The sequence below is a fragment of the Euprymna scolopes genome, chromosome 17, assembly GCF_053919585.1.
Source record: "Euprymna scolopes isolate OS-2025 chromosome 17, ASM5391958v1, whole genome shotgun sequence".
NCBI lineage: Eukaryota > Metazoa > Mollusca > Cephalopoda > Sepiida > Sepiolidae > Euprymna > Euprymna scolopes.
Window position 1 is genome coordinate 120,154,053 of NC_136498.1, and position 14,229 is coordinate 120,168,281.

A 14,229-nucleotide genomic window follows, 5' to 3' on the forward strand; every position below is an offset into this window, starting at 1 on the left:
TTTTATACAAAATAGCATTTCAAGTATTTTTATATTGTCTGTTGGTATGCATGAGTAGATACATGTGTATATCTATGAAATGTAATATATATATATGTGTGTGTGTGTGTGTGTGTGAGAATGTCTGCATGAAATGAATACTTCCCATTGTGGACAGTTGATTACTTGTTTCTGTACAGAATAATTTCGGTAAATTTATACAAATAACAAAGAAAACATATGGAATAGTTGTCTCAGGTCTACTTGGATCTTTTAATAAATGCAGGAATTTGTATCACAAAATGCCTGAAGATAATAAAATATACTTCTAGTGTTGGAGACGCAAATAAAGGGAAACAACCATGACAAGCGCAACAATAAATTCCTTGGGTTGAACTAGAAAAAATAGTAGAAAGTTACAGTGAAGCAAAGTTGTACAATCCTGTTTTCTTAAATAAAAAATATACACACACACATATATATATTTTATTATTTATTCGAAGATAAAGTTACATTTGGTTGCTACAAACAGCCATTTGTTTCAGTCAAGGAGACTTCGTCAGGCAACCCTGAGCCACTCGACACTATTGCGACCAAATGTAACTGTTTACCTTTGAATAAAAAATGAAAATACCTTGAATTTATTTTATGTAATGTACATTCTGTTGCACTTTTTAAAAAAAAAATCATTGAAAATTTTATATCTATATCATTAATTGCTAGATGAAAGATAATGTTTTTAAATTGCAACAAAATGTACATTACATAAAATAAATCCAAGGTAATTTGATTCAAATTAAATTTTTATACCTTACTTTGTAAAATGTATAAAAGTGCACTTTGAAGATAAATAAAATCCAAATTGAATCTTGTACCTTTATTTTTAAAGCCTATAGTAAAAACATTTTGTTTAACAATTTTCATGCCTTGGATGAAATGCTTTTCTAACTTGTATCTTATCTTTTTAAGATTATATTTTAAAACTCTCCTCTCTATTTCAGTTTGTATTCCTCCTCCACCACAACTCATTTTTGCAACCCTCTCTTTGTATTATTACAGGTCTGAATATTTTCTGTTTCAGTTTGTATTTCTCCTCACACCACAACTCATTTTTTTGCAACCCCCTCTTTGTAATACAGGTCTAAATGAGAAAATCTTAATTTTTTTTAACAAAAACTTTAAAATAACTTTTTTAGATTAAATTTTTAACTTCTTTCAGAATAGAAAATCTTTAAAATTTAATAAGGAACATATTTCATATTAACAAATATTCAGTACATAACGAGAAAAATAGATTAAAATTTCAAAAGGACTGTATAACTGGTTATGCTCAATAGTAGTCCTTGCTAGCGAAAGTCTTTGTTATTATTATTTAAAACATTTTGTGTCCTGCTCTTTCGTGTGAGGACTAACATAGTGTTTTTTTTTTTTTTGAGGCAGCAAACTTTAAATTAAAATAAATCCCAGAAAATTATTTTTATTATACAAATGTTTATTTCGGAGTTCATACGGACTGAAGCTACACACACACACACACACACACACACACACACACACACACACACACACACACACACACACAGAGTATATATATTTAGAATAAAAATCTTGATATTAAAAATTTATTCAAATTTTCAAAAAAACTTTATAAACCTGTAAGGAAGGTATACAAATTAATTTTAATTATTTGACAAGGAGTACAAATAAGACAAAAACCTTATTCCATGGAGTTTTGAAGACAGAATTTCTTCTCATCAGAGGGAAGAGGTTTGCAAAATATATACAATGAATTTTGCAGGTTAAATGCATCACAGGAAACAATGAAATGTATCATATTTGCATGAAAAGTAATTTAAGTTTTTAGACAGTATATATATATATATATATATATATATATATATAGTACCAAACTTAGAACATACAATCTAGTGCAAATAAAATTAATAAAACCCAGATAATTAATAACACTAATGCTGTAGATGCCGTTTAGACAGAAATTCCTGTCCATTAGAAAATTCCTGCATACAGAATATTGAATATACATGTATAATTGAGCAAAGTATTAACTCGAGCAATAAGGGTGACAATATCTCCAACAACAATAATAACGGTAATAGTATCAATTATACCTGAAAAATATTTTTTTAATCTTTTGTTTTTCTTTCTCTATTATAAAATAGTTAGGCATTTTGCAATGAACGCAACAAAAAAAAAAAAGTTAAAAAAAAAAACATAAGTATACAACAATCATTACGAAAGGCAAGATTAGTTACTTGTCTACCTAAAGATATATTTTTGTTTTAACTTATTTTAAAGTGTTTCTTGCTGAAATAAAAACAATGGTGTCCAAGACATTGTTAGAATGCAAAAAAAAAAAAAAATGGCCACAGATAATCATATGCGGTTTCAAGAATCGCTCAAAACTCGAAAATTAAACAAATATAACTAATAAAATATACAGTTCGGTTGAGCATTACATTTTCATCTGATTGGCGACAATCATTAACTGTATTTCTGCTAAAATTTTCCATTTTGGGGCAAGATTCAATGCCTCACGTGATCACCAGTTGGCTTCTTTTTCTTCTTTTTCTTTTTTTCTTTTTCTTTTTCTTTTTCTTTTTTCTTTTTTTCTTTTTCTTTTTCTTTTTTTTCTTTTTTTTCTTTTCTTTTTTTTCTTTTTCTTTTTTTTTCTTTTCTTTTTTTTCTTTTCTTTTTCTTTTTCTTTCTTTTCTTTTCTTTTTCTTTTCTTTTTCTTTTTCTTTTTCTTTTCTTTTTCTTTTTTTTCTTTTTCTTTTTTTTCTTTTTCTTTTTTTTCTTTTTTTTTTTTTCTTTTTCTTTTTTTGTGGTAATCTGAACATAGCTGTTGTAAAGTTGACATTGAGTGACAAGTGAGAATGAAGGACAGGTTAAGATATCCCCCTCCCTCCCATGCAATCTGTACATACATATATCGGCAAGATAGCTAAATGAGTTAACATTTTCCAACTTCTGCAGACCATCCACAGAACTTGATATAGAGTATCCCTTTAATTGGACTCCAGTACTAATCCATTTTCCACAGATAGCTTTCAATGCAGATTAATCTTCATCATACTATAAACCTAAATACGACCGTGCAAATTACAGAATTATTTACCTTCATCCACCACCACCGGAAGGTTGGAGAGTGCGGATTGAAAAGCTAGTGCTCAAGAGAAAGAACACTCTGGCCTTCAAAAAATGTATTTTCTGTTAAGAATGCCTTAACTAACATAAATAAACGAACCTCTTCTCAAAGTGAGAAGGTAAGGCCTGGGAAGGTAAATCTCCTAGAACTGAATTGAACCATACCTCAGTATGACGAAAAAAAGGCCACTCAACTCAAATGACCCAAACTCTGTTGAACAGATTGTCGAGGACGTATTTGAGATGAAAAGCACTACCACAGACAAGGTCAGATTGAGCCAGTTGCTGCCAATATCAGATCTGCAAACTTCACAAGGAAAATAACCAAAACCTTTCAACATATGCAGGTTTAAGGCCACTAAGATCTGATCATAATTTTTATCTTCTCAATATTAATCTGAAGACTCTTCAGCTCCATGTTGGTTCCGACAGGTTGAACTTTGCTGCAGTTCTTACGCTGATTCAGCCATAATTACCAAATCATCAGCATACAACAGTTCCCAACAGTTCGGCGACAATCATAAGAAACTGCGCAGATTTAAATAAAGTATATTTAAATATAATACATTTAAAAAAGAAAACACAACTATATTTGAAAACAAAACAAAAAAAACGTAAATATGTTAGAAAAAAATATTAACAAGAAAATCTTAATATTTTGCGCAAATATATAAGTAAGCAGTTTTGAAGAATAGCGGAAGTATTGTATCAATTTTCTGCTTCCATACCTCAATTGACAGATCTGCCACCATCTTTGAAACTTAGGGTCTCGTTTGTGCGCAATTTTTTATCCCCCCCCCCCCCCCCGAAATGAAAATTTTTTAAATTGAAAAATTAATGTACGCATTACAATTTTTAACTGCGTTTGAAGAATGTAGATTGAAACAGAATTTTCTGTTTTAATTCTTATCGCACATTTATCTGAAATGTTTGTAAGGGGTAGGGGGGGTATTACTTTTCTTAGAAATCGTAAATTAGCTGTAAGTAAATTAGACACCGCAAAAAATGGCTGAAAAATCAAGTTGTTGTTATTTTTTAAAACGAAATTACATTTATTAAAAATCTATTTCTGAGTAACTTTTTTTTTCTTTTTTTTTTTTTTCCAGAAAGATAAAACCCTGCATTTTATCATATAGAAAGCAGAATAATGTAAAACTTTTTCTATTTTTAATTAAATTTTAAATGTTAAAATTTCCCCAAAGGTTAACAATTGACATTTTGTCTTGGACAAAAAACGTATATAAATAGTTAAAAAAAAAAAATTAAAAAAAAAATAAATAAATAAAAGAAAAAAAAAAAGGTTTTTGAAAGAATTAATTTGTTTATTTCTTGTCTAAGATTTAGTGTGATTTTCTATGAGAATATGCAAAATATTATAAGTACCTGGATTTCAAATAATTCCTCTTATTCATATAGGCAACCAGTTACTTCACATCGATTTGAGACAATGTTTACATTTGTACTTGATAAAAAGCAAACTATGGAAGACAAACAGGCCAAAAAAATCTTATTTTTCAGTGACGAAAATTTCAATGTATTATTAACGCTGAGGCTGGCCAGTACCAGATGGGTGACCATTTGTATGAGTTTGGTTTTTAATGTGTATGTGTGTGGGGGCCAGGCTCCCCAAAATGGGGGGGGGGCAATTTAAAGCAGAATAAAAAAAATTATTTCAGTGCGTTTGGTCCACCGTAGTCGAAAGACAGCAAACGTTTTCAAACGGGATCAAAAAAATATTTTTAACACAAAGGGCACAATATTTATCGATTTTTTTTTTTTTTTTTTTTTTTTTTTTTTTTTTTGTATCGATTATTCAAAGCATTCCCTATTTAATAATGGTCATGCATTATTCGGCTCGCTAAAAAAAAATTGTTAATTTATTTATCAAAGATTTTAAAATGGCTTTTTTTCATATAAATATTAAAAAATTTTTTGTTTTGCTTAACTTAAATTAATTATTTTACTTAACATATTCACTGAATTTCACACTTCAAAACTCAAAAGCGGAATAATTGAACATAATAGAATTTCTGATATTCAGACGTCAAAATAAGGTATGCAAACAAGTTTTTTTTTGTGTTTTTTTTTAATCTATAATCCTGTCCCTTAAAACAAGACAATGTTTTGTTCAGTTTCAGATGATTATTTTAAGCATATTTGGACCCCCCCCTCAAAACAAGGGGGGGGGGGTTATAAGCAAAAAAAATACATATATAAATATTGTTTATGAAAAATAAGTACACTATTATAAAGTTCATTCTTTTAATAATCGCTGAAAATTTCGTATTGATTGGATAATTACCTGATTTTTGGTAGATTTTTAAAAAGATGGTCCGTCAAAAAGTACTTACCTGCCCCCCCCTCCCCAGTTTTTGTGGTGCCTAACGTAAATTATCCATTTCACCTTTAATCCTTTTCTTTCGTGCATGCTTATAGATTTGATTAAGTTAATGACATTATAAATATTGATTTAAAATGCCCATTAAAAAAAATCATGTCACATCTCAGTTGCTTTTTTTTTTTTTTTTAATAGAATTTTATATAGGTATGACACTAATTTTCGACACCAATAACAAAAAATACAAGTAAAAACCAGTAAAATGAAATTAATTCATCGTAATTTTTTACTTTATATTGAAGAGGAAGGATCACGGTTTAAATCGCATATAATCATTTTTTTTTTATTTTACACTGAATAAAATGGACATAATTTGATGTGAACATCACAAAATAATTAAAATCATAAAGTGAGAAATTGGCGTTGCAGATGTATGAAGAGCAGGTCTTATAAAACATGAAAAATATAGAGAAAAAAAACTTAGTACAAATATCTTTTTAAAAGTTTTTCTTCAATCATTATTCAAGTGAACTTTGGCTTGAAATATGAAAAAGACATATAGATAAAATATTTTTTTTAAAAATCATATTTTAAGCAGACAACACCTGAAATAACTTTCGGTTTGATATGGAGGCTGTTAACTGACAGAACTAAATTAACTTTATCGGAAACTTATTTTCCATACAAAATTTTTGTATGGACTAAGTCACATTTTTATTTAATATTAAGATTGTAAAACATGCCATGTACAAAGAAATTTAATTAACTCTTAAATCATAATTTCAGTTACATGGTTTAGAAATTATATTTTTGTTCTGACAGAAAAAACGAGTAACGCTATGATTTTTAAATTCATTTATTGCGGACTATTATCCTCGTCTTTCTTAGATGTTGTTTCACGACGTTTCGGCCAACTATTCCTCTGGCCTTCGTCAGGTGGTAACCGCGACGGGATAGGAATTCCAAATCTCCTAACTGCATTCTCAGCAGTTACTGCCATTCATAGTTGTCATCTCACCACGTTTTGGGGTCCTGGTTATGACCTTAAATTATATCCAATGGTAAGGCCCCAGCTTGCGGGCTTTAGGGAGTGTGGAGCCACCCTTTAATTGCCATTGCTCCCAGGTCCACTCTGACCTGGAGTGGTAGTACCTGTTAGGGTCCCAACTATGGGTTAAATAGAAACCGACTTGAAAACAACAAATATATTCTATTAAAAAATTTTTCTTCAAAATTTTTGGATTCGGCATTAAATAAATTGAAAAGGGTTGATATGCCGTAAAACAAAAACAACCAACCAACCATGTTTTGTCCAAGTAAGCCTCTGGCTGGCTTTGGGTAGGATTGAAACTGCTATCTTCAGACAATTTTCACCTGGATCTGTAGAGTAGCAGTGTCAGAAAACCGACATTAAAAATGCGTGAAAAAAATTAATTCGACCTATCTTTCCAAGCTTATAAAGTACCAGCTTTAATAGCAAATTATACAATGTTTTTTTTTTTTTTTTTTTTTTTTTTTTTAAATCGGTTTTCTTTAAAAAAGATTCGAAGAAAATCAACAAAATTTCATTTACTTCGATTATAAAAAATATATGTAAACTCCAAAAAATCACTTACCTATAAAAATACTATTCAATGTGTACTTCCATTCTTCATTGTTAAGAATTTATCCATATTTATATTTTAAATTCCATTTATTTTTTAAATAAAAGAATTTTTTAAATGACTATTTGAAAAATCCGCCATTACGTAAGCATTTTTATGTTATCGAAACGCTGGAAGTAGTGTTTATTCTTGTTTTTGAACTAAGGATGGACAGAAGGAAGTAAAAACCACACGTTCGTGTTAGCCGTCTAGCCTTGTGCATGAAGAAATGTGCGTTCCCATAGTTAAAAAAAATAGTCAAATTTTACTCAAAAGTTTTTGCCTTTAAAAAAAAAAAAAAACAGTCGAATTTTTTTTTTTTTTTCAAAGAAATGCATAAATTTTTGATTTAATATATTTTAATTCTCCTAATCGAGTGAATTTTTTTTTAAATATCTAAAGAAGACTTTGAATGAAATAGAAAAAATGGTCGTCAGCGTCCAATATTTACTTGACAATATTTACTTAATATAAGCTTCCACTTAAAAAAAAAATCAATTTTTTTAAAAAAGCTTTACACTTTGGACTTTAGGTAAATTTCCAAAAAACACTTTTGTTTTAAATTAGAATATTGTATTTATTGATCTTTTATCAACAACTTTGGTACGTAAATTATTTAAATTTTAATAGACATTTCAAAATGGGGGGGGGGGTGAATTAAAAAAAAACGTTTGTCTAAAATATATTTGGTTTATTGGAAAGAGCATAAAATTTCACATTGACCCTGAAAATATAAAAATTGAACCAATAGAAAAATTTTGATAGATTTTAAAATTTTAAAAATTAACTCATAAAATTCAATTGATTTCATTATGTAAAAAAAAAAATGGCTGCATGAAGGCGCACCGGCATTTTGTACTATTTTTTAAAAAATATTTCTTATTTTTTTAAACAACTTTAATAGTTTATATTGGAAGTATATTCCATAAAGAAAATGAACAACCCACTTTAAAAAGAGAAATTACGAGTTTTTTTTATTTTATTCGCAGTTTTGTGTTAGGGGTGTCAAAAATTCTGATACACCTACTGTAGAGATTCAACGTCTCTATCTACTGCACCATGGAATTGTCTTAAGATAGCAGTTTAAATCCTACCCAAAGCCAGCCAGAGGCTTACTTGGCCAAAACGTGGTGAGACGACAACTATGGATGGCAGAATTGCTGAGAATGCAATTAGGAGATTCAAAGTTCCTATCTCGTTGTGGACAAAGGCCAGAGGAATAGTTGGCCGAAACGTCATGAAACAACTAAGAAAGATGAGGATAATAGTCCGCAATAAATAAATTAATAAATAATACTCATCTCAATAATGAATTCAAATTAAATAAGAGCTATGATTTTTATCAGCGATGTGTGAACACATTACTGCATCATTAGCTTTCCGTAGAAACAAAAATTAGATTCGATTTCGAAATAAATTTTTTTTAATTATTCACTGAATCTGATTTTAAAAAAAAGTTATTAGCAGTAAGATTGTCTATCATAAGTTTTAAGAAGCACTGTTCCAGTCTTGTTTTTTGTTGTTTTTTTGCATAAAACTTGAAAAATTCAATGATTTAAAAAAATAAATAAATAAATAAATGAAATAATTTCGGAAATTGTTTGAAATTACACAGGTGAAAACTGTCAAATGTAAATAATTTTTTTTTTAATTTTATAAAACTTAAATGATTTTTATATTTTTCCAAGTTCTTTTTTTCTGAAAAATCAATAAAAATCGGCAACGTTTGTGACACAAAATTAAATATATTTTATTTCATCATTCCAGCATACTTTAATATGTACAAAATCTAAGCTGCAACTCCCCCCCCCTCAAAAAAATTCTAAGATCGTGTTGGGGGGGGGGGCTAAATATGAGAATTTTTTTTGTATATTATCTTTCAGTTCAGCCTTTTTTTTTAGTCTGTAAAAAAAAAAAAAAAAAAAAAAAAAAAAAAAAAAAAAAACGAAATTGCTCAATTATTTTGATTTTTGAGAGAATTTTAAAAATCCCGTTGTTTCCATTGTTTAAGTCAAAATATGTAGGAATAACATGCGGTTCCAATTTTCTCGTTTTTAGCTTGTGAGGAAATTGTTTGAAAATTCACCGGTTTTACCGAGAGTTAAAAAAAAAAAATAAAATAAATAAATAAAATAAAATGAAAAAAGATGATCTTTTTTACAGTCTTTCTTGAGAATACTGCAAAAATTACAATGAATCAAATTTTATTTTACAAGTTTATTTGTTATGGAGATCGAAAATTCCACCTTTTTATCATGGTCATACCTAATTTTATATTTAAATGTCAAAACAAAAGTAAAAAATTAGTAAATGAAGATATTAACAGTTGTGTAATATTTGGCTCTTATTTCATTCTGGTTTTGCCTATTGTAACATTTAATGAGTTTTTTTCCATACAGCTTGGAATGGAATAGATGATTTTTCAGGATACGAAAATTTCATGATACAAAAGCCAAGCTGGAACCAATTAATTTCGAATCTAGAGGTTTCATCATAGCTGATAAGTGAAGATGCTCTTATCCACCATAAGTTTAATAACTTGGATCCTATCAGAAACGTGTTTGATATCAAAAACTTTACCAATCCAATCCTCTACCAGAGGTACCATAACACTTCCAGTCTCAACGTTGTCACTCATCCAGAATAATATTATCTAAAGTTTTTGGGGTTTTTTCTCAGAATCTTTTTAGTAGAATTTTTAATTACATTCGTTTTTTTTTGTTTTTTTTCTTTGTTTTCAGATCTTTATTTCAGCTTTTTCATTCACCTATGGAGATGGCGAACGTCTTGTTTATGGCTATGACAGTTTTGGCAACACTTGTGGAAAGCGTAATGATCCAATCAAAAATGTTTCCAATTCAGGAATGGATATGACAGAAAAGACGTGAGTGAATTAATTGATTCTTTTTTTTTTTTTTTTTTTTTGTGCAAGAGTTAAGGGAAGTTTGAAATTTTAGATTTTGCAAATCAGGTATAATTCAGCATAAGATAATTTTTTATTCCTTTGTGTCTTGGCGTTCACCGTTCTTGCTGTGATCCTCTCCGACTGTAGACACTCCATTTTTACTCATACTTAATGTCTTTCTGACTGGCAAGATCTTGGTTCTGATATTGAAGTCGGGCACAAAGAATATGTACCCAATTGAAGAAGTTTGGTTTTATTTAACTGTGATCGTATTCGCTCTACGCCGTGGTAAGAATGCAGAAATTTTCCATTATGCTCAGATGGGCAAATCCATTCTGCCTGCTAGTCCAGCATTGGGTAATCTATTTGGAAAATTCTTCCCAAGAAAAGGGATCCCGTTTTGACCCAAGAAAAGGGATCCCGTTTTGACCCAAGAAAAGGGATCCCGTTTTGACCCAAGAAAAGGGATCCCGTTTTGACCCAAGAAAAGGGATCCCGTTTTGACCCAAGAAAAGGGATCCCGTTTTGACCCAAGAAAAGGGATCCCGTTTTGACCCAAGAAAAGGGATCCCGTTTTGACCCAAGAAAAGGGATCCCGTTTTGACCCAAGAAAAGGGATCCCGTTTTGACCCAAGAAAAGGGATCCCGTTTTGATAATAGACGGATGCATTAAACTTATGTACTTCTAGAAAAACCTCTAAATGATATGTTGTGCTGTAATCTTAGAATCTACCACGAAAAATTCAGCAATGTTAAAAAAAGCAAATAAATAAAAAAAAAACAAAAAAAAACAGCTTTTTCTATTGAAATTTCTGGTTTATGATTGCTAGCCAATTCTGATTCTCAAATGTTTATGGTGTTATTTAATGAATGCATCATTGAATGTGTTTAGATTCTGTAAACTAATACAGAAGTGCAACTATTACATTATGTACATATTATATTACTATATTATCTATTAGTTTTTATGTTGGCAATTTGATTCTGCCCTCAACAATTGCTCAGTAAACAAGCATAATAGCCTTTGAGAAAAAAAAAAATGAATTCCTTTTTGGCTAATTGTGAGGAAATAACTTGGACAATTCCTGAGCAAATTTTGGCTGAGATTGGGTTAGTGGTGCCGGGCGCCTGAATGATGTCATTACACATTCTTTTGGTTTAAAGCATTGATATATCATGTGTATAGAAACTCCCCGATGATGTTGGGCGATTCGTGCAAAGGACTGAGAATGAAGGCTGGAATTACAGATGTTTAAATTTTTTTGTAGAAATCTACGATTTAGCACATTTATAATATATATATATGTATATAAACTACTTCATTTGACCATATAAATTTAATATATGAAAGTATAGATTTATGCGTAAACTTGAAGTATTTACTTCAAAAGTGCTCAATACGTAGGTAGAGCTAGTTAGTAATTTATATATTTTATAAATTACTTTATATATGTGTGTGTGTGTGTCTACATTGAAAAAAAGAGGTGAAAAACAGTTTTGGTTTTTTTTTCCTTTTAATTAAGCCATGGTCATAAAACCGTTATTAATAGACAGATGCTACTTAGCTAATTAGAGAATGCATAAAACTTAAAATATCGCAACAGTTAAACAATATACAATAGAACTCTGAAAATGTAACTAATGATAAATGTTCATTCACACAATTCTGAGGCAGCACGGTCAGGACTGCAGAACACAATGCAAAAAGAGATTGATGGTACAAACACTGATATGATTATGTGGTGGGTTTAATATGAACGTATATTGTCGCAGGTTTGGTCTGGATTCAGCACAGAACTGTATTTAAGCTTTGCAGTTGAGCAAGAACCATGAAACGACCTGTAGGCAACAGTTGCAACTGTCACATTCCAGCAAGATGCAGCGAATCTAATCCAAGCAGGTCATATACTCCAGAGGAAACAGGGTCGCTGCAGGCAATGTGTAGTATATATATCTGATGGCGCAATGCTGTATACGCTTAAGAGAATCAAAGAACATCTTGCCAAATCCAGCGATCACTAGGAACCCATATTCCAAGTGAGGACGAATCATTACCTTGTAGCAAATGCCATTCATGAGGTTAGGAAGCTCAGAATACATAACATATAAAGCTTCCTATTAACCCTATTGGATATATAAGGCAAGTGGTCGTCAAACCTGAGATTGCTAGGTATTATTACTTCCAGATAGTAATAACATTTCGAGAATAGCACAAATTTGTCTTGAAGCCAAATCCCAAGGATAAGATATAGATATCTAGATGATGATAACATAATCTATATAATTATAAAACTCAAATGACCTTGTAATGGGTGTTGTAACCCAACATCCGGTTCACGACTTGCGGTTGCACATTCGTACATAAAAAAATCCATGCGACAATAAAACGTATTGTTTTACTGTGTATGTTTTCAGTGTTCCAATTGTTTTTTTCGCATTTAAATTATCCAAATAAACAATTGTTAATACTTTCTGCATTTTTTTATACCGTTCATTTCCGTATTACGTTTAAGTCATTTTAACACAATTTTCTTACAAATAAATCTGCTTTAACCCGTTGACACCCATAAGAGCATTTTACAACGGCGATTTACTCACCGTCTTCATTTTTAAAAAATTTATTCTCCATTTTTAATACACTTTTCTTAAAAACATTCATACGTTTTCTTCTACACTACCAACATAAATAACTCCGAAGATTTTTTTTTTTTTAAATTTGCGTTACAAATAAATAATTAACGCGACAATAAAACATTGTTTTAATGTGTATGTTTTCAGCGTCCAATTGCTTTGTTTTTTTGTGTTTAAATTAAGATATATCAAAATTTGAATTTAACTTTAAGTATTATGGTATCTGTTCAGTGCACATTTACCTATAAGTATGGCAAACCACTTATGATTCAATGGCTGTAAGTTTGTTCTTTTTCAAAAATAAACACTTATAAACAGAACGACTCATATAATCTATATTCTTTTTCATTTTAATATACTTTCATAGAAATGTTTCTGTTATGTCGCAAAAAACTATTTTCTTTAAATCACAAGGGTCACGCTTGTACATTAATTCCATAGCTAATATAACATACTGACCCAACGGGTCACTGGTAGTCTAGTGTTTAATAACCTCATAATTTTGTACATGCCACTCTAGGTAAATCAATTAACTCTCTGTACTTAAAGACAGTCTGTGAGTTCAAAGCTCACTTGAGGCATTGTAATTTTTACTCTGAAACTCGGACATTTCAAATTATAACATTAAGCAGATTATTTGATTTTGTGTGAAACTGTTTTGGAAAATTCAAAGAAGAAATTCTTTCAATTTGAATTACAAAAGCAGAAAATTAGTTTTAAAAGTCAAACCCAAATATTTTGTCCTTTTTTAAAATGGCAGAGGAAAACAGTTTAGAGGGAAAACAAAATAATTACATGAAGATCAAACCAACAAAGGTTTTGAGATTCTTTGATTAAAAAAATTATTTATATGAAGGGAGGTAACTCATGACATTTAAAAAGTAAGCCACTTTATTTTCTCCTCCCCTCTCTTCCTCCCTGTCCCGTTCTATCTTGCTCTATTTAGTCTCATTTTCTTTCCTTTCCCTATTCCTTTTCCTTCTCTCTTCATCACCTTTTCATTTCACCCCTTCCCTCCTCCACTCTCTTTCCTCCCTTTCTCTTTCCTCCCTTTCTCTTTCCCATCCCTTTCTCTTTCCCATCCCTTTCTCTTTCCCATCCCTTTCTCTTTCCCATCCCTTTCTCTTTCCCACCCCTTTCTCTTTCCCACCCCTTTCTCTTTCCCACCCCTTTCTCTTTCCCACCCCTTTCTCTTCCCATCCCTTTCTCTTTCCCATCCCTTTCTCTTTCCCATCCCTTTCTCTTTCCCATCCCTTTCTCTTTCCCATCCCTTTCTCTTTCCCATCCCTTTCTCTTTCCCATCCCTTTCTCTTTCCCATCCCTTTCTCTTTCCCATCCCTTTCTCTTTCCCATCCCTTTCTCTTTCCCATCCCTTTCTCTTTCCCATCCCTTTCTCTTTCCCATCCCTTTCTCTTTCCCATCCCTTTCTCTTTCCCATCCCTTTCTCTTTCCCATCCCTTTCTCTTTCCCATCCCTTTCTCTTTCCCATCCCTTTCTCTTTCCCATCCCTTTCTCTTTCCCATCCCTTTCTCTTTCCCCATCCCTTTCTCTTTCCCATCCCTTTCTCT

At 30.7% G+C, this 14,229-nt stretch overlaps 1 protein-coding gene across 1 annotated transcript in view; it reads left to right on the forward strand.

Moving 5' to 3' along the window:
- LOC145296936 (choline transporter-like protein 1) overlaps window positions 1-14,229 on the forward strand; it is a 183,478-nt gene that overhangs the window by 116,083 nt on the left and 53,166 nt on the right. The window contains 1 exon segment of the mRNA XM_080143140.1: window positions 9,867-10,009. Coding sequence (XP_079999266.1) covers window positions 9,867-10,009 — 143 coding nt within the window.